Raw genomic sequence first — 20,908 nt, 5'->3', positions numbered from 1 at the left:
CTTTTGAGACCACCTCATTGAGGAGATGATGAAAGAGTGGCTGAATGTAAGGAGACCAGGTGTTTTTTTTCCACTCATCACCATCGCTGTTAATCTGTGACTCCATGCGTGCCCATCTCACAGCCGATGTGAAAAACATGGGGAAACAAATGAACGCTGTGCTCGGCGTTCAACCGCTCGACATGGGTGTGAACCGGACCCAGCAGGTGCAGCAGAAGCAGCGAGTTTACATGCAAAGTCAATGGTTGACGCGCGTACAGGTGCAGCAAAAGGTCCCGCAGCGCGTTTTGAGCAGCAGGCGCAGCGCGTCGGGAGCGTTTAAGCATCCGCCAACGCGCTGCTGCTGCTCGAGATGGAAAAATTTAAGTTTTGCTGCTGGACGCGCCGCATCAACCAATCAGAGAAGCTGATCTGGGAGCTGACAGCGAGACAGACACATCGCTCTGATGACATATGATATTAAGGCAAATGAAAAAGGCTGGATGGATGAGGAGATGATGAAAGCGTGGCTGAGGCAGGTGTATGTGAGGAGACCAGGTGGTTTTTTCCACGCATCACCATCGCTGTTAATCTGTGACTCCATGCGTGCCCATCTCACAGCCGATGTGAAAAAAAAGGTGAATCAAATGAACGCTGTGCTCGCCGTTATCCCGTGGGTCTGACAAAGTAACTTCAACCGCTCGACATCGGTGTGAACTGGCTGTTCAAAAAGTAAGGCTGCGAGCGGCGTGGGAGCGATGGATGACAGACGGAGAGCACAGTTTCACGAAAAGTGGAAGGCAGCGCCGGGCAATTAACGCCACCGTTTGCGGATGGATTGTTGATGCTTGGACTAACGTGTCTGCTGGCTCTGTTGTTCAAGCTTTCGCAAAAGCCGGCATTATTTCTGAGGAGCCGCCCGGCACGGAAAGTGACTCTGACAGCGAAGAAGGGGAAACTGTCATGTCTGATTTAGCGCAGCTGTTTAATTCAGAAACAGAGGATGAGGACTTTGATGGGTTTGATTAATACTTTGTAATAAATACATGAATAAAGCACAATCATACTCAGTTTTGCTCCCGCTCTATTTTTCTACCTGAAAACTTAATTCAACAGCAGCCTCTGGGCGGGTCTCCTCCGCGTATACCGCGGTGGCTGGCAGGTGTTTTTTTCATCTAAATAATCTAAATCTTGCAGCTATATTTGCTGTGATCAGTGGGAATAAAGTAGTTTTAATATGTTTTTAAGTGAGAAAGTCCACCTGAAAACTTAAAAATTGCAGTCAGTTCATCCAGATTATCTATTTCTGTCGGAGGCGCTCAGACCCCCACATACCAGCGGTACACCGACAGTAGAAATCCGTTCATCAGCAGCCTCTAGGCTGGGCAGCCTCCGGGTTCACCTCGGTGGCTAGCAGGTGTTTTTCATCTAAATAATTTAAACTGCAGGTACCAGGATACCGGCAATAAAAGCGAACATATTCTGTTGGCAGGTTTCAGGATTTTAAGTTAATTTAGGAGTCATCACAGCGCTCTGTCATCTGCAATGTGTATGTCTCACGGCCAGCTCCCAGGTTTGATAAATACTTTGTAAAAATACATGAATAAAGCACAGTCATACTCAGTTTTGCCCCCGCTGTATTTTTAAATACGCAGTAGAGGTATTTAAAGGTAGTAGAGGACATGTACCTGTATATAAAAAACGCGCCCTATAGTCGGGTGCGCCTTATGTGTGTGTTAAATACAGAAATGGGACACATAACTGAGAGTGCGCCTTTTAGTACGGTGCGCCTTATGGTCGTGAAAATACAATATATATATATATATATATATATATATATATATATATATATATATATATATATATATAATTACCTGAGAGATAGATTTAAAAGCTATCCGTTTTCAGACGTGATGTGATGTGAACAGAAAACTTCCGCCTCAGAGTTGCTCGTCAGAAAAAAAAAAAAGTTTGCTAGTCAGGGCAGATGCTAATTCTGCCTCCAGCAGAAATTAAGTGACTTTTCATTGGTGATTCTTGAATCGCCCTTTATTATTTCCTTTTTTATTTTCCTTATTGTTGTTGTTTTTCAGCTTCTTATTTTAATAGCTTTTAAATTAAAAAGCCAATTTACTGTCGGTAAGGTTTATCACAGGCACACTCAGTAGAGTTAGACAAGTGCACCCTTTGTGAGGCTGTCGTTCTATTGGCTGGAAAGGTTGCTAGGCGACGATCCGATCCAATCTGAGAGAGAGCAAAAAAAATCCGTAAGCAGAGCCTACGGGTTTGCGAGCGTAACTGAGACTCGAGCAGAGCGCGGTTTGTGCGCGAAGAGAAGGAGGCAAGCGAGAGGAGAAAATATCTGTGTAGGAAGCATTAAATCTGAGAGAAGTAACAAAGATTTGAGAGAGAAGAGAGAATATTTTAGAGAGAGCGCATTTTTTGAGTGCAAGAAGATGAAATTCTTTTCTCAAATTGAAATTATGTGCTCTTGCATTATGGCAGGATAATTCTCCCATATTTATGCCCTAACCACTCCCATTCTCCATCCTTGAATGTACCGTTCTCTAATCTTTAACTCTAACTTGTTAAAAGCAAAGTATTGTTTAGTGCAGACGGTTCAAGTTGATGGAAAAGGATTTATAGTTTTTAGTTTTATTTAGCATTTCTTCTTCCTCTCTTCATGGATCTAAATTACACTCAGAGTTTTTGATGAAGAACATTGGAGAATGAGAAACATCAGGAGGGGCAAGAACCAGCGCAGGAGCTTCAGGGAAAACCTGGAGCAGTTTTAGGTGCGAAGATTTCCCAACCTGATAATATCTCACTGAGCCTTGGTGAGGCTATCATCTGAATATCATGGATGTTCATTTAAATCATTGGGACCCCGAAACCATTGGAGGCTCAAAGTACAGACCTGAATCTTAAATAATCTTAGAGCGTATTTGTTACAGACAAATATGTTTGTCCTCCTGATTAAGCTGGTGATTTAAAACCCTGCTAAAAGCAAGTGCATGCCACACTTTTTAGATTTGTATAGGTTTTCCTTCCACTTTATGGTTGGCTGTACTTTGTGTCCCTGACCGTCCCTGTTCTTGTGCTGCTTGTTTTCCAGGATTTACTCCAAGTTCTCATCCAAGAAGATGCAGGAGATGTCAGAAGGAGGTCTCATGAACTTCCTGCTCCTTTTCCTGGTGGTGGCGCGGCAGGTGGATCTGGAGGACGTGGCCAGCCGAGCCTGCGAGCTGCTGGGCTTCTTGCCCTCTAACTGCCCCCCTGCACACCGGGCGCTGGTCTGGAGGGGGCAGCTTTCACTGCTCTTGCTTTTCCAGGTGGGTTTTCCAACCAACAAGCTGGACTTTCAGGATTGTTTCTAATCCAGAAGAGAATTCATAGTTTTTCTATTTGCAGGAGAGAGGTCTGGACGGAGGGGCTCAGGCCAGCTGGTTGGCCTCCTCCTTTAACGAGACAGCCAAGGAGTTCTACAACAAGACCACCGAGGTGTCTCGCAGACTGGCCCTGTGGGGGCCCCTGGGCTCCTATCTGGAAGGTGTGGCCGAGGTGTTCGAGACGAGCGCCAGCCTCAGCCTGTCGGAGGAAAAGCTGCTGAACGAAGGCTTTGATTGGTTGCTGCCAGCGTGTCGTCAGTCGGAGCTGAACTCTGTCCTGAGCTTTCTTCAGATCGTCCTGGCGCAGCTCAGGTGAGAGAGTCTCTAACGGTCCATCCTTACAAAACCCAATCACTCCGCCTCTTGATAAATGGACAATTGTGCGTCCAGCCTGACTGTCTGGGCGGGGGGAAAGAATCCTCGGTGAGCCGAGGCCCCGTTAGTCTCAGGAGGTCCGCTGACCCCCGGATCACCTTCCCCAGATGCCACCAGATCCCTGATTAGGGTTACGGAGCCATGGGACCCTCTGTTCCCCCCAGCGTTTTCAGGGTCTTTGTAAGAGTCTCCGGCCAATGGAGCGTCAGGATGGGTTCAGCTGCAGGACACAGGTGTTCGTTACACGGACGACCCCGGCTGAAGGTTGAAGGGAGACGACTGAAACAGTGGGGGGGGGGGTCACCCAAGACAAAAATCCGGTGAGAGATGAAGGCTAACAGGCAGAAGGAATCAGGTTCTCTTTGAGCTCTCGTGTTCTCATGAAATCATTCGTTGTGTCGCAGCAAAGAGCAGCAGGTCTCTTACTGTTTACTCCGATCTAACAGTCATTATGAAAGATAACTCGTTTTTTAAGCTGCTGTTTTGGTTTCTAAATTATAATTAAGGCTAAAATTTTAAATACAGGTTGATTGGATCAACACAGCTTTGGTTTAACCCCAAAATTCTTCATCATCCCACTGATTTGTTATTATTATATTCAGCAGGTCTGTCTCCTCTGACTGCAGGTCTGTGGAGGGAGAGAAAATTAGGGTGATGGCAAGAATGACTTCTAACCTAAAAGCTGCATTGCTTTGCTGTGTTGACTGACTTTACTGAATGTTGTCAAAGATTTGAATACTTTATGAAACATTCCAAAAAAGTAAAAAAAAACTTGTTTCCAAGTTTTAAGACGTTTCGCTTCCCATTCAGGAAGTTGTTTTTTTTGTTTTTGTTTTTTTTTTCGAAATGACTCACTTTTTAACACTTTGAGCATAAAATTAAAGCAGAAAATTTACTTTTTAACACATAATCCTCATTTTATATAACTTATTAGCTTTGGTCCAATCAGGAACAAACGTTTTCATTGATGAAAATGTTTTACAGTAAAATTTCTGCAGTGATTTGAATAATTTTTTGGTTCCGCTGTATGTAGATTATAAAGGTGATGTAGATCAGCAGGTTCCAAAATATTTTAGCCTCTGACCTCCAAATAATTATACAACAGAGCGGTGACACTCTAAAAGTACTTTATTTTTATTTATTCATATAAATGGGCGGGGTGCACACCCCCTAGAGGGGGCTTTGTATAATTACAGGCCCGGAATGGTGATATTTTTTATTCTGTAAACAAAACAAAAAAATCAGTGAACCACTTTAATTATATTATTATTTATATTAATAAATGTATTAGATTTAATTCTTTAACATCATTTTAAATTTATTTTTAGTTATTAAAATGATTTATTTTGGCATTTTACAGTTTAATAGAATATATTATGCTCTAATTTTATCATAGATGAATAACTAAATGTTACATCTGCTTATTTCATTTATTCATTTCTCTGCCCTTCATGCAGCTTTAAAGGGGAACGCTGTTTTTTTTTACATTGGGCCCTTGATTTTACGTTATTACATCATGTTCTACTCACCCATATGAGTTTTGTGTCATTTGGAGCCGTTCTGAAGATATTCCGTTAGGTTATATTCAAGTAACGTCTTCCTATGGGCAACGACTTGAAGGCACAAACTAAACTAAACTGTTCATAATTTATTCTTTATGGTACGCCAGCATTCATAACATTTAGCCAAATCACTGTCCCCCAGACATCCGCGGTTATATTTTTTAAAACAAAACGGCGCGCGTCGGCTACCATTCCTTCATCCTGTCCGCTGAACTGCTGCTAGTTTTCCTCACATGCCTGGAAGATGTCTAGTGCTACTACCACAGATGATCTCGCTCTCCAAATGGAATTGAACGTTTCAGATTAGCTAGCCGAACGAATAGAAGGAGTAGAGCGTAGCCGCCTGTGGCCAGGGCTGCCTGTCACAACTCCAGTCTGGCGCGCAGAGGACGTCATACACGCGCCGCTTTGTTTTTAAAAGATATAAATATAAAAAATATAACTGCGGATGTCTGGATGAATGCTGGCGTACCATAAAGAATAAATTATGAACAGTTTAGTTTGTGCCTTCAACTCGTTGCCCATAGGAAGACATTACTTATATAACCTAACCGAATATCTTCGGAACAGCTCCAAATTACACAAAACTTATATGGGTGAGTAGAACATGATGTAATAACGTAAAATCAAGGGTTTAATGTGTTAAAAAAAAACACACAAAAAAAACGGCGTTCCCCTTGAAGGCATCACATCACAATGATTGTTTAAACCATGTCTGGAACCCCTAATTTAGAGCAATAGTGTTACATGTTTTTACTGTAAGGCTTCCTGCTCCCATCGCCTTTGACCGGTTCTGCCGTCCACTTTGCAGAACCGGATGGTTCCAGCGCCCTCCAGTTGGTTTTTAAGCACAGCTGTTCTGCTTTGAAACCTCAGACCCGTACTGCCGAAGAGCCGCCCTGCGACTCAGGTTTCCGGCTTCCTTATTTTCAAAGCGCTGCCTCCAGAGCAGAGCATCTCATTAGCTTTGGTAATCCCAAACTTCACGTCTCAGATGGGAGAGAAGGGCAGGGCATCTATTTGCACATTAATGGACCAAGGGGAGAAGAGGCAAACTCCCAGAGTACCTCCCCCCTCCCCTTGGACCACGCCGACCCATTTAGCCGAACAGGAAACCCTCTTTCCGATTCATCCTGCCGAATTAAACCTGATTCATAAAGCCTGGTGATTCCTGGTATCTCTCTCTGTTAAGGTCTTTTATATGTGACACAATTTAACAGTAATTATGAAAGCCTGGAAGAATCTTTTACGAGGGAATTATTCAGCCAGTGGTTTGAGGCAGATGATGGTCTGGACCTTCGCTCTGGACGGACACTGATGAGGGAGAGCGCTGGATGCCTCCCTTTCATTGGTGGAGGGGTTGCTAGTTGATTGGCCTCCCCTGTTGGGTGTTTTCTTCTTTTTTTTAATCTATAGTTTAAGAATTAAAGGGTTTTGTCTTTTTTTTTCAATAAAAACAAATGTGCAAACATGTTGACTGAGATGCATCAGCTGGAAACCTGCGTCCTTGGATGTGTCTGGAGTTTTTAGGAGATTAAGGGGTGGAATAGATGACCGTCTAATGGTGTTTAGCTGTTGCAGTGTACACAAGACGCCACAAAGAGGAGGATTAAGAAGGTTCTCCGATGATGTCTTGTACAATGAGGGTTGATGGGTGTGAAAGGCCCATTCCGCTGTAGTAACAAGGCTAATGAATTCAGACTCTAATCGATTGTCTCAGCTCTCTGGATTAGATGCAACCTTGCTGGAAGGGAAGACACGATTGATGTGAGTGTATGTTAGTGGCAGAGCAGAGGGGGCTGCTGGTAGCTCCTCAAACCTTCCCTTCTCTTCCTGCACACTTTAACCCCTGCGTTTTCACAGCAGCATCCAGGAGAAGGAGAGAGACAGAGGGATCATCTTCAGTCTAAATGAGATTGCAGCTCCTTATCGCGGGGGGCTGTGGTAGCCAGCGCCAGGAATGAGCCAAACTATAGCCTGTGTACAGGGGATCAGCATTAGATATGATACACCCCCACTGCAGTGCACCGCCATGCTCGGTAATCCCCCCCGAGACAGAGGAGAGAGAACACAGTGAGGAGCAGAAGAAAAGACAGGATTTGGGGGGTGTTTGTGTAACAGCTTGAATTGTTTCTCTTCTGGACTCCTGTGAATTTGTGTCTGCATCCTGCCAGACGGGTCCATCAGCGCAGCGTCCAGTCGCCGCCCACCCTGGCCTGGGCCCCCGCTCCTGCCTGCGCGATGAAGGAGCGCCACCTAGCGGTGGCTTCTGCTCTCTGGATGCACTTCTTCCCCTTCCTGCGCAGCTTACGCCTCTCCCAGACGCCTCCAGCACAGCTGGCAGACGCTGCTGCAGGTGCGTGACGCCCGCTGAGAGGAAAAAACAAGATGGCATTAATGAAAAGAAAGTTGTGTTAAGCATAAGAGTCAGAATAAGTTTGACACTGAGCTCGTCTGGTTTTTATTTCCAGGTTTCACCTTGCTCGCCTTTGATCTGCCCAGTTCTGCCCCCCAGGACCTGCAGCCCAGCCCGGTTCAGTCCATCATGCAGTTCTTCGGCTGGGACGACATGGTCCCTCCTCTCGTCGTAACTCGCTACCTTCCACACCTGCTCCAGAACAGGTAGCGTTTTGCCTCATGAAACGCACCCAATCAGAAGGAAAAAACAGGAATTACTGAGACTCTTAGACACTAAACATGAATAAAAAGAAGAAATGTTTACATTTTAATTTATTTTCATTTAATTTCACCTTTATTTTACCAGGAAAAAATACCATTGAGATTAAAAACCTCTTTTTCAAGGGAGTCCTGGCCAAGAGGCAGCAAAGTTACATAATAAACAGAGATACATTAAATGACAGTTACATAAAAAAAACATATCAAGTAAAACAATTACAGATCATTGAAGCTGCTTCAAATTCTTTCCCTTTCAACTTAAAAGCATTTAAAGATAAAGATAAAAACTTGTCTCTAACAACTATAGTGTGTTTGCTGGTCAGCCCCCATTGTTAATGCCTTCGGTCAACCTATTGGCTATATTTGCAGCTGTCTGGCTTGAAGTCATCTTGGTGGTCTGTAGCACGAGATGCGAGGCGCCACTCATTAATGTAGTTGGAAGTCACCTTAATGTCACATATCCAGCACATTATCTTTAGCTGTTTTAAATCCAAAATTGTTCCAGACATCAGACTTCAGTTGGGACAGCTTGCTGAGTGGTGTGTTACTTTGGTCCCTACTCATCGATTTAGCAAAAATCTAAAGGAATCGATTCAAAATCGATTAAATAGATTTCTTTTACCCAGCCCTAGTACCAATGACACTGCCTTCTCGTCTCATCCCACCTGAGAGTGCATGGTCTGCAGTTTGTGATGAACCTTAATAAAGCATGGTAAACAAGAGTCCAAAATTTGAAGACATGTAGAAGTAGCATCCTTATAAAAAAGGTCACCATTATCTAAGACCAATAAAAACGTGACAGAGACGAGGCGCTTTTTTACTTCAAAAGAAAAACATGTCTTATTAGGAAAGAAGAAGCCCAGTTTAACTTTTAATTTCTTCACAAGTTTATCAATAAAAGCTTTTAAGGTGAGGGAGTCATTAATTCCAATTCCAAGGTATTTATATTCATGTACCGGATCTGCTCGGGGCCCCGCCCTTCTTATGACATCATATATGGCAACTCCACTCGGACAAACTTAATTGCACCCGTTTCTTAAGGATCCAATCTCTTTTGGAGTCTCAACATATTATTACCTATATTTGCTATTATTTCACATTTCATTGCTGATCTAAAGTAGCTGAAAGTCAATCATTGTCGATCTTGAAGGAAAGTACTGCCTTCCAAGACTGAACTCTGCCATTTAACAAGGTGACAAAAAAGTCTCAGCTTATTTTTATTCTTTTTATTAAGATCTGAGGGCAGCAGAGTACAAATGGAACATCTTAAAAAATGACTTTCATAAAGATTTTAGTCAAATAAAAGTAATTCAAAAGTATTGTAGCTTATTATGGCTAACTGACTGAGCTAAAAGAGGCTAACTTGTTAGCTACTGAACACAGCTAGCCACAGCGCTACCCAGCTCTCCCCCTTTATATCATTGTCAGTTACTTTGTTCACCATAAACAGATTTTTTTCAGTTTTTTATCGATCAGGTAAAACTTCATCGGTCATCAGACACGTTAATACTGCATATGTTCCTGACTCTGCACACAGACGCTGCATGATGGTATTATCATTGTTTGGGCAACCCAAATGTTTTCCATCATGTGGCAACGTTCAGCCAATCATGAAGCATAACGTCACTGCGATGAAGCAGGACCCGAGCAGGTCTGGTACCAACACCACCTCAATGACATTCCCCTCCAGAGTGGACACTACTGGTTGGGTTTAAGGCACCTTCTTATGATTTGGAAACAACATTAACTTTGATTGGTCAGCATTAATAAAATAATTTAAGATGAATAAATGAAAACTGTAAGCTACTTTTAAAGCTGAGGATTTATTTATAAACATTAGATCCTATTGGGATGTCAACAAAAAGTGATTTTCAGATTATTTTTAAGAAAAAGAAGCATATTACCATATAAGGGTGTGAATTACAAACGCTGCTCTTTTCTCTATCTTTAGTGTCAGTCTTGGTCTGTCGCTGTGCAAACAGATTGGGTTTATCTCTCATAAAGGTACCTGAGACGCTGTGTGCCTTACCTTTCAGTGAGCTGGTGTCATCGCTGAGCGGCGGTTCTAGTGGAGCCGCCCCTGGTTCTGCTCAAAGTCTCTCAGTGAGAGCCTGGATCCGATGCGTTCTACAGCAGCACCTTTACAAGAACCCGGACGGAACCGAAAGCAAAACGGGTAATTAGGGTTCGGTTTTATCAAACCAAATGAGACACGCTGAGGAAGGAGATTAGAATCCAGACAGGAGTTTCTGAAATGTTTTAACTAGAGTTCCCACGGGTCTCTGAAATCTTTGAACATTTTTTTTATTTAAAGAAAAAGTTAAATACCCTGGAAAGTTTTCGAAGCCCGCCATAGAAAGACTGGAATGGAATGTTTCTATTTTTAATCTTTGCAGCCTTATATTTTACATGGATGAAAAATGCCGTCAACATGTCCTTGTTTGTTTGCCCGGTGCTGCGTTCTCTTGTGTTTCCTTTTTGTTGACAGCACAGTAGAAACAGCAATGCATATCATAACAGCAAACTTTAAACAGGGTTACATTTGTGAATCCTCAGTCTCTTGTAGCCAGAGCCTCCTGGTCTGTGGATAAATGCCTGAAAAGTGCAAATTTCAGGATTCGTGGCCTGTTGGAAACTGCAGAGGGTCAACAAACACCTGCAAGCAAATATTCAGGATTTTCTGAGTGGTTGTAGAGTAAACCAAATATTTTTAAGGCTCTATTGGTTGTTATTTTCTCAAGACAGACAGGAAATGGGGTTAGAAAGAGGTGTAAGCCATGCAGCAAAGGTCACCAGGCCATGACCCCAACCTGTGATGGCGGCTTTAAGCACTATAGCCTCTGTACGCGAGTCGCTCACTAAGTTTCTTCTACCTTTTCATTTTCCCTTAAAATGAAAATTAGGCTTTCAAACTGAAGTAAAGGTTTAAAAAATCCCAAGCTGGGTTTAATATATTCTCTTATTATTGTAGAATAATATCCAGGTTTAAAGCGTCTTGAAGTTTGAAGTTTCTATTTATTTTTTTAATGCAGCAGATCAGAGGTAGAGAGAAAAATGGTGGAATAGCCCTTTAGGCTTTTTCCAAGGTGCAACTTAAGCCAACTTCAGCTTCATGCATCTATTAAGCTACATTCAGACCGCAAGGAACAAAAGCAGCTAAAACGCACAGCTGAAGCATCTTTGCTGCTGTAGCTTCGCATTGGAAAAGTGGGTCTGATGCGCGTTTGGCGGAGCTACGCTATCCTTTCTTTGCCTGTAACAATGGAAGCTATATTTGCTGTGATCAGATAGTAAAAAGTAGTTTGGATGCGTTTCCACCCGACAACATCGTCATTGCAGTCAGTTCATCCAGAATACCATCCTGCCTTTAAATATTATTTTGCTGTCAGAGCCGCTCAGCACGCCGTACACCATTGGTGTACTGTCAGTAGGAATCCCGTTCAACAGCAGCCTCTGGCCTGGTCAGGTCTTCGCGGTTTTCCGTGGCGGCTGGAAGGCCTTTTTCATGTACATAATCCAAACTGCAGGCACCAGGAGAATAAACGTGAACATGTTTTGTCGGCAGATTTCGGCATTTTAAGTTAATTTAGGCGTTAATAAACTGTTTCAGAGGAGTGATGATAGCGATCTGCATCATCAGTGCTGTGTCTGTCCACCTGCCAGCTCCCAGATCAGCTTCTCTGATTGGTTGATGTGGCGCGTCGAGCAGGAAAATTACATTTTTCCAACTCCAGCAGCTGCTGCATTTACAGCGCGTCCCTGGTGTCAGAAGCTCATGACATGCTGCTTCAGCTGTGAGTCCTTTTGCTGCGCCTTGATGCACATTAAAAATTGATTTTGCATGTAAACTAGCTGCTCCTACTGCCTTTGCTGCTTTAGGTGTGAACGTAGCATTATAGTAGGATCAGCCGAAACATGCTATCGAATGCTAACGCCGTCCCACGCGGTGCTAATGCCAGGCCACCGTTTTCTCATGTGTTTAGATGCTTTTTAGCCGAATACTTTCTATACGTTTTTCAGACAAATTATTCCTGTCCAATACTCACCATTAGTTGGGCACAGTGAGCTTATAAAGCTTATGAGGCAAGAATAAGAAATACACTATTTCTTTTTTCATCACATTTGTCTCAGAGTGTTAAGACCCGAACAAAGCAGCAGTTGTAGCTAAATGCTGTGGCTCATGACCCTTGAGTTTGATGTTAATCCAAGTGTGGGATCCTGTTTTTCTTTCATTTTAATCTCTGCTTCATAAAGTATTTGCATCTCATCCAGGGTATGCAGTAAATTAGATCTGACTTGTGTGTTGTTGTTTTTTCTTTGCTTCAGCGCGGGCCATCGGGGAGCAGCTGGGTGAACTGACCCGGCTCGTCCTGAGACTTCCAGAGGTGGACGGCATTCTACAAAGAGCTGGGCTTCCATCCACAGCTGCCAGGCTGGAGCCAACATCAGCCCTGGAGATGTTTGTTAAGGTAACACCTTCCCACTGCTGACGGATACATTAGTAATATTTATACATTTCAACTGGTATGAGCCTCCTTGGCATTCTTTGGAGTCTAAAGTTATATTTTTTTTCCCTCTAAGTATCTTAAACAAGTAAATATTGACATATTATCGGGTTAAACAATGTTGGATGCTGGAGCCCGTAATTACGAGCTAAAGCTGGTGTGTTTCTCCACGCTGTCAGGCTGTAGGCGGCGTTTACAGCGGGCTGCAGCTGTTGTCAGAGCGGTCAGCCATGGTTAACAGAGCCCTGGACTACATCGGCGACATCCTTAAATATGTCAAACCCTATGTAGTCGGGAAGAATCAGGAGGGAATGCAGCTGGCGTACTGGACCGTGGGTAAGGAGAGTCCGCATCAACCAAACCAAAAACATTCTGTTTTTTATTAATATTCTAATAAAAAACAGGTCTGGAGCTGCAGTGATAGTTTTCTGTGCATCTGACTTGATTCTGTTCATCCAGGCTGCATAGTGAAGCACTGGGGCCCCCTGCTGGCCACTTCAAAAGCTCAGCAGCTGCTGTTTCGGATCGTAGACGGGCTCCTCCTTCCTCCCAAACTACCGCAGCAAGACAAACCTCTGAGGGACAGCTTACCCCTCTACCTGCAGGTCAGAACCAGCAGAGACTGGATGCAACCATCCCTCTATCCTCCATTCTGTTATTAAGGAGTTTTTCTCTTCATTTCTTCTCCTTCAGGGTCTGTCGGTGGCCTCCAGCGTGTCTCAGTCGCAGGGCGCCGGGCTCAAACAGCAGCTTCGCTCTGTAACCCGCAGATACCTCGATCATTTTCTTCCCGCCTCTCCCTCTCTGGGCGTCATCGCCAACCACCCGGTGCTGCTCGGTGCTTGTGAGGCCACCCCGACTCCGAGGGGGGCGGCGCTGAGGAGGACGGTGCTGGAGGTGCTTTGGTAGGTCTCTACAGCTGAGGGTTCAGTCACCAACGTCGGGTTAAAGTTCGAAAACTGGATGTTTTTTGCTACTTCTTGCAGTGAGAATTTCCTGCAGTTCAAAGGTCATGCCCCTCCTCCTCGCCTTGCACCTGTCTTGATGTTCCTGTTGGAGCTTTTGAGACGAAATGGCGACACGGACGTTTCCCTGCTCAGCCTGCCTCTTCCCTGCCTGCTGCGCTGTTTGATGCTGGTCAACGAGCCAACGGGTAAGAAGCTGAAATCTTTAAAGGTCTAGTTAATCTGCTGAGTTTTTTTTTTTTTTTTTTTTATCTGCTGGACATACAGTAAAGATATCTACTAATTATCAGAACAGCCCAACTATTTCCTCTAAGCCCCACCATCTCAGTGGTAATAATATACATAAAAAACCCAGTTCCTCCCAGCAGCATCCAGTTATCTGAATGCTACTTTAAACATGAGGTACTACCAAAAATGGCTTCCTCTTTTGTGAGGCGGTTTTCCATATTCTGCATGGTTTTCCATCTCTACAACAAAAAAATCCTTTGTTTTCTGAAAAAGTATCAACACTTGTAAAACGTTCACATTTAATGCCTATAGTTTGTGCTCTGCTGCCTTTCCTGGTACTTCTAAATAAAATCCAGTGCAACAGACCGCCGTCAGCAATTGACCAGTAAATGGAGTCCAGCTGTGTGTGATGTAATCCCACTATTATTTATGGATTAACCAGGGATCCAGTGAAGAAAAAAAGAACCATTCACTGACTGTGAACAGAGCTACTGGTTTATATGTTATCACCATGTAGAGGTGCGTTCAGGAACAAAGTGATGCTAAAGCCAGGCATACACTGTACAATTTTTTTTTTGTCCTTTGCGGGCCGATTCTCCTAGCCTGGGTGCCATTCCGAACTTAATCCCGCCCACAAAGTTTGAGGTCGTAGAAGTTCGGTCTGGCTCTGCTCCATAGTAGCGCGAGTATTAAAGCCCACTGTCAGGCGATCCAATCAAATTGTCAGGGCGGGCTTTATACGATGATGGACAGATGACCAACAGTAACGTCATCAACCACGTGACCAAAGCGCGCTTGGGTGACAACAATAATGGCTGCCGCTGGAGAGTTTGGGTGAGTAGATTCTGCTATTAGGTCTGTTCTAGAAGATATCGACAGCAAATTAATTTTAAAAGAGGAACAGAGAAACGCGATCAAAGCTCATCTTCTTATTCTAGGCGTGAAACTGCACGCTTTGATTTTTGTGGACAACAACTATGCCTCGCTTAAGATACGTCACGCACTCCGTTGCTCTTATTGGTTGTAGGTCTATCCAATTGAGTGCAGAGGCATTTTTTTTCCTGGTTCGTTCGAAACACGCCCCATAATCACAGCTCTATGGAGCAGTATCAGACTCATATTCTGACTAGAATTGAGTAGGACTACGTCAGGCTACGATTCTCCAGCTTTTCTCCAATTTTTTGATCGGGCCGAGTTTAAGCCTCATTATGTGTTGTGTAGTGTACAGGGGGTAACTAGGGGCGATCAGACGCTCCCGACCAACCCCCGATCAGGAATCATAAGGTCAGGAGAAAATCAAATATGTTTGAAATTTAGTTGTCATTGTGAGATTGCGTCAGATCGTCGGGTCGCACAGTATGAGAACAAACATCGTGAGCTGTGAACTTTTAAACCCTGCGGTTTCGTCGTACAGTTGGAGCTGTAGCTGCGTGCAATGGTTGAAAATATCGCAGAGTGTTTGTCCGGCTTAAGTGATGGGAAGGATTTTAGCAATGAACTTTTTAAAGATGGGTGAAGGAGATGGAGCTTTTTTTTTTTAATAAAAACAGAAAAATGATAGAATGAAGTAAGAAATGCTGGACTACTAAATCATTCATCATTCCTTCTGAAATGAAATTAAGTTTGTCCCATTATTGGTGCTCATATCAGGTTTTGTAAAAATAAAAAAAAGAATAAAAAAAAACATTACTGTTTTTGCACATTTTTATTTCTTTTTTAAAGCTTTTACATCTACACCTCTTAATTTCTCTTTTATAAATTGCATTTTTTTCAGATTGCATTTTACAGATTACACTCCCTTCACTTATGAAGGCAGTTTCCTACGAAGATGCATTTCTATTGGTCTGCTGGGCGTTGGTAACATTTTTATTGGTCGTTATGGGGGGGCAGTAAGAGCGAGTGTTTGTTTTCAGCTTGAAGAGAATGTGATCTGTAAAAGATGACTTAAAAGGAATGCAATTCTTAAAAAATCAATTTGGAAAAACATAAATAAATAAATAAAATCTGTAAAAAAAAAAAAAAAATTTTTAATAATCTGAGAAAACAGCAAAGTTAATCTCAGAACCTCTCTTTTCTGGATTGCATTTCCTTTGATCAAAAACTGTTTTTACTTCCAAAAATAATAGAACAAATTCACTCCATGCTGCCACCTTCCTCCCTGATGCCCAGAATGCCTCCTTCCCTTATGGTTAATCGTTATCAGAAGCAGGATAACATTTTCCATGATTCAGTAGGATTTGGTGTAGTTCAGCCCTCCACATTAAAGAAAGCAGTTGCAGTGCTTATATGGGTGGATTGTTGCCGGAAAATCAAGCTAATGATAGCATTACACGAAGAAAGCTGCCATGCATAGTTTTAGAGGCAGCATGCTAAGGGATGTGTTGCAGAAACCTAACAATGCCTATAGTCATACAGGGTGGTGGCTGCATCATCATCATGCAGAGAGGAAGATGGGTGGAGCTAAACACATGGAGCACCTGATGGAGGAGAAGAAAAGCTTGAGACTGCAGCAGAAACCCTAGATGTTAAGGGTGTTTGCCGGATCCAGGCTGCCACAGCAATTTACCCTGAAAGGCCAAACAAGACATTCAATGTCATAAAATTGAGGAATTTGTGTTTTTTTTTAAGTATAAAAAGCTGAAATCTGCCCCAAAAAAAGATTGGGATTAATGACTTGATGGTGCTGGATTTGCCTGATATAAATTCAATTTTAATCTGAACAGATTTGCAGCAGTAATCCCATAAATCAAAGGTGGTTCGACAACGTTTGGATTTAAGAGGATTAAAACAGAAATGCATGTCGCACTCTTCAGATTTCTATTTCCTGTATATTTTTTTAAAGAAAATCCCCCGTCATGTTGGCTCAATTTTCACCACGACGCTCCTCTTTGTGCTCGTCTGAGTGTGAAAAAACGTCAAGGAGTTTTTGGAAATAACTGACTTGAAATCCCTGAAGCTTCTGTTCATTTCAACCATATTCGAAATTCTATGTTTTTGTCGTTTTTTTTTTTTTCTCAGTGAGGAAGACGAGCACAGATGCACTGCAGCTTGTGGTGGAGCGATGTGCTGCGGGAGCTACAGAGAGGCCATGTGAGGCGACGGTCGCCGTCCTACGGTAACCAATGGTCATCTGCACCGCCATCCTTTATGCTACATTCAGGGTTTGCGTGGGTCATTAAAAACCATTAAATTATTATTTTTTAAATTAAGGCCTTAATGGGCATTAAATGTGATTAGCGTGGCATCTAAAATGCTTTATTTAAAAAGAACGTTTCTAAAAAAGAAGTTTTCTAAAAACAATTTCATCAGAGATGTATATATGTGTGTATATATATATTTGTGTGTGTGTGGGTATATATATGTGTGTATGTGTCTTTATATATATGTGTGTGTATATATATATATATATGTGTATATATATATACACATATATATATATATATATATATATATATATATATATATATAAAGAGTTACTCATTCCTGTTTAAACCCTGAAATTTCGATTTAAAAAAATTCACATAATTTTTCTTTATCGGCTTGGCAGGAAAAATGCGATTGACTGTAAACTTGGAATTTCCTCTCAGGTCGTTCGTGGAGGAGAACGTGGGCGTCTACGACAGGCAGGTGTACGGCGTCCTGGAGACGGTGGCTGTCTTGGATCCCGCCGTGGTTCAAGCTCTCATCCCCAACCTGACTCTGTGTCTGAGGAACGTGGAACACAAACGAGGACTGGGCAAGAACATCGCCCTGAGGTGAGCAGGCCGATGAATCACACCGGGCAGATTTCACCGCCTTCATCTATTTATAAGCCGTCTAGACGGTTAGTTTGTTTATTTTATATATATATATGTGACACATCCGTCTGTGTTACAGGAGTGCGTACATAAAGCTGCTGTCTCTGCTTGGACAAAGTGGGCAGACGGAAATAAGCACCTTGGAGAGCGACTAAGACTTTACAGCAGTTTTAGCCACCTGATGGGACTGACAGGAGTAGCTTAGAGAAATTTCATCTGGAGACATTTTAGGTGGAGTCTGAACATTTCAAAAGCAGAATTGTATATAATGCACATATGATAAAGAATGTACAGCTTTTCATTTTGATGTTTTAAAAATAAATCCTCACCTTCTTCTATGCATCTGAGCCTTTTCAGTTTTTTTTCCTTTGGAAGAGTCCTTTCCTCTCTCTTACTCTGCTTCACAGATCTAATGACAGCCATGGGTAAGCCCAAATAGTTCAGGACTTTCTAAAAGGAAAAAAGAAAAAGGGAAAGAATAGAAGAACTGTTTGTTCCAATCCTCCATTTCTCGCCTCTCTAAGTTGCAGCAATCTCTCGCAATCTGACTTTGGTTTGCATCTAATCACAGGAAGTCTCACTCCTGTCATCCGCAATCACCAAGTCCCATTTTCTGTCATTGCTAGTCATTTTACAGCCTCGTCTGACGGCAGAGCGGCTTTTGTCCCGCGATGCGGCGCGGGTCAGAGATTCCCTGCAGAAACCGGGAGATACTTCAATGTCTGCATCGGATAATTAAAAACCGCCCATCTTTTTTTTTTTTTACTCTGAAAGCATCTTTATTGATTTTTTTTCTCCATTGATTCTTGCAGATGTGTTGTTTTGGATAAATGAAGGAAGTTCAGGCATCGGATCATTTTATTAATTTTTTCCTCGTTTGATAAAAGCGTATTTATTACAGTTGATGATGCCGATGAGTGAGGATTCAGGACTGTATGTCCAGACATTCCTTTAAAACACATAAAGTCTTAGTGGGGGGGTCCTGAGCATAAAATAAAACCCCTCCCAAACAGCACCGCAGCTTTCACACTGTCTCATGTGTACCGCTGCTTTTGCAGGTGAATTGTTCTTCAAATTCACATTTGGAGCGTTAAAAAAAAAAAAAGCATCCTCTCTGTCTTTAGAGTTCACAGTTATAAAACCTTACAGGAATAGATGAGAATGATGATGTCCATGTTTTAGTTTTTTTGCTGGGGGAGAAAACGACCTTAAAGCTCTGTTTACCCGACGGGTCTTCCTTCTGTAGATCCTAACTAAACGCTGTGACTCTGAGTGATAGCTAGCGCCTTAGTCTGTGGGAGAATACAGGAGGGACCGGCTGGACAGCAGTTTGTAACAGCTTCAATAACAACATGGCTCCCCTGTTTCAGTCTTGTTCCAAAGTGCTGACTGGGAGCGGATCCGTGGTCTGGTTGTGTCACACGGCGCCGATCCTGTGATGGGGTACTTGTAGCGTCTGGAGGTTTGGGCAGGCGAAATAAGGAGCGGGGAGGAAACAGGTGGCGATGCCGTTTGAGGCGAAAGGCAGCGTTGGTCCGTAGAAAACCTCCTCCTTCCCCTCTGTGCTCAGATCCAGCACCTGAAACAGGAAATTCAAACCGTGGTATCAGGCTAGTTTGAATTAGGGCTGAAACAATCAGATTAATTGTGATGAATCGATTATTGAAATAATCGTCAACTAATTCAGTTATAAATCTAAAACAGGCCTTAAGCCGACCAAGCAACCCTCTTAGAGCAGATTAAAAAAATACATAAACATTTTGCATTTAAGTTAAGAAAAAGAATGTCAATATGCTCTATCCAGAACTACAGTGGAAAAGTTTGAGTTTCACCGGGTTTAATTTCATAAAAAAAGTCTTCTTTAAAGAACCTTTGGCTATCCGATTATTAATCAATTAATCGCAAAAATAATCAACAGATTAATCGATTTGCAAACTAATCATTGGTTGCAGCCCTACTTTAAATATCACTTCTTTATATGGCAGCATGAAGCGTATTTATGTCTTTTTATTATTTTATTACCACAAATTTGATGGTATTTCATTGGGATAGAAAGAGAAACAAAAGTGGCTATTTTTCTTTTTGCACACAAAGATCCAATTTTTTGTTTTTGTGTAAATGTTGCAGTAAAAAAACAAAACAATTTTTTTTAACTATAACTAATGAATGGATTTCCCAACAATTAAATAAAAGTGTTTTTAGTTGTTTTACACTGCAGATGTTTCATTATTGGATTGAAACCACTCCAGAGTTGTTCAGGTGTTTAGATTATCGAGTGTACCTGAATGCACCATAGAGTGCAGCTGAGCGACTCCCCAGAAAATGTAGGAGTCTCAGGTTATGTTCATACTGTAGGAAAATGTGACCCGAATTAGAAAGTCATATCTGACTTTCATGGCAGTCAGAACGGTTCAATTTGGATCTTTTCACCTCCTTAATAATGTGTTCCCCTTCCATAAGTGGAACTAAACATTGGAAGACCTGCAGTGTGAACGAAGCTTCTAGTTTAGCAGATAATATTTAGATAATTATTATTTTTTTTGATTTGACAATAGATTTTGCTATAGAATCTGCTAGAATCCTTACGCTTCTGGTCCACAGTGGAGGCTGCTGGAGCAGCGTTCCAGTAGAGGTACCTTAAACGGTTCTAGTGATGACAAAAAAACGTTAACATCCAGTGATTTTGTTTTTAACTGATTTTAACCAGTTGTAACAGATCCAACCTTCTGCAGTCTAGTAGCATGTTTCCCTCCTGCAGTGATTGGGTCCATCACCTGCCCTGTTTTAACATGTTTGATTTCAAACCCAAACTTAAATCCAGAACATTTCTTTCCTCTTTGGTTGAAATTTACGATTTTGTAATCAAGTTGATTAATTTAAGAGATATTTTTCTTTTAAAATAAAATCTGAGAGCAGCTCTTTACATCAGTGTTATTTTTCCTTTAAACCACAGTTCAACTTTAAAGCCTGATAAAAATAACTTCTCTCTGCTCTACGGCTTGTCGTTGAATCCAGGATTAACTCTAGATAACGGGATTTCGCCTGTGATGAGCCAACTGTAGAAAAACTCGTAAGTGTTACAGCTCCCACCTGAATGCATGCCAAAGGCTCGTTGGTCCAAATGGAGTATCCTCCCACCACATAAATCCTGTCATCATGGACGGCTACTCCAGACTCATTTTGACCTGAGGATGACAGAGATGAAAGTTCTCAAGATTGCTGCAGCTTCTTCCCCAAGAGCAAAAAGAGGGCAGAGAGGAGAAGAAACTCAAACTGAGACGATGACTTCCTCTGACCTAAATCTTTTTTTTTTTAAGGAACTAGAAAGTACAGATTTAAAAAAAAAAAAAAGTGCCCATTAAATGTTGTAACTCTACTGATTTGGTTAAGATCATTAAAATTTTTTTTATATTTAAGGTAAATTGCCTAGAA

The 20,908-nt window shown here is 42.2% G+C and overlaps 2 protein-coding genes across 4 annotated transcripts in view; one reads left to right on the top strand and one right to left on the bottom strand.

Moving 5' to 3' along the window:
- mms22l (MMS22-like, DNA repair protein) overlaps positions 1–17,823 on the top strand; it is a 32,017-nt gene extending 14,194 nt beyond the window's left edge. Inside the window, exons 14-26 of the mRNA XM_038303719.1 lie at positions 3,095–3,311; positions 3,391–3,680; positions 7,480–7,661; positions 7,777–7,927; positions 10,018–10,157; positions 12,308–12,450; positions 12,666–12,822; positions 12,946–13,091; positions 13,180–13,391; positions 13,473–13,639; positions 16,698–16,794; positions 17,267–17,434; positions 17,556–17,823. Coding sequence (XP_038159647.1) covers positions 3,095–3,311; positions 3,391–3,680; positions 7,480–7,661; positions 7,777–7,927; positions 10,018–10,157; positions 12,308–12,450; positions 12,666–12,822; positions 12,946–13,091; positions 13,180–13,391; positions 13,473–13,639; positions 16,698–16,794; positions 17,267–17,434; positions 17,556–17,631 — 2,146 coding nt within the window. The 3' untranslated portion in view covers positions 17,632–17,823. The remainder of the gene's footprint in view (positions 1–3,094; positions 3,312–3,390; positions 3,681–7,479; positions 7,662–7,776; positions 7,928–10,017; positions 10,158–12,307; positions 12,451–12,665; positions 12,823–12,945; positions 13,092–13,179; positions 13,392–13,472; positions 13,640–16,697; positions 16,795–17,266; positions 17,435–17,555) is intronic.
- Positions 17,824–17,833: 10 nt separating this feature from the next.
- Positions 17,834–20,908, bottom strand: part of klhl32 (kelch-like family member 32) — an 84,288-nt gene continuing 81,213 nt past the window's right edge. For 2 of the 3 annotated variants that reach the window (XM_038303721.1, XM_038303720.1), the window contains 2 exons: positions 20,567–20,661; positions 17,834–19,055 (listed from right to left, as the gene is read on the bottom strand). In XM_038303721.1, coding sequence (XP_038159649.1) covers positions 18,894–19,055; positions 20,567–20,661 — 257 coding nt within the window. In that variant the 3' untranslated portion in view covers positions 17,834–18,893. Of the gene's footprint in view, positions 19,056–20,566; positions 20,662–20,908 lie in introns of those variants that run through there. The other variant, XM_038303722.1, reaches the window with a different exon arrangement.

The sequence above is a fragment of the Cyprinodon tularosa genome, unplaced genomic scaffold, assembly GCF_016077235.1.
Source record: "Cyprinodon tularosa strain WSP-4 unplaced genomic scaffold, ASM1607723v1 ctg519, whole genome shotgun sequence".
In the NCBI taxonomy this organism is placed as follows: Eukaryota; Metazoa; Chordata; class Actinopteri; order Cyprinodontiformes; family Cyprinodontidae; genus Cyprinodon; species Cyprinodon tularosa.
The sequence above is the reverse complement of the archived record's forward strand: the minus strand, read 5'-3'. Positions and strand labels throughout refer to the sequence as shown.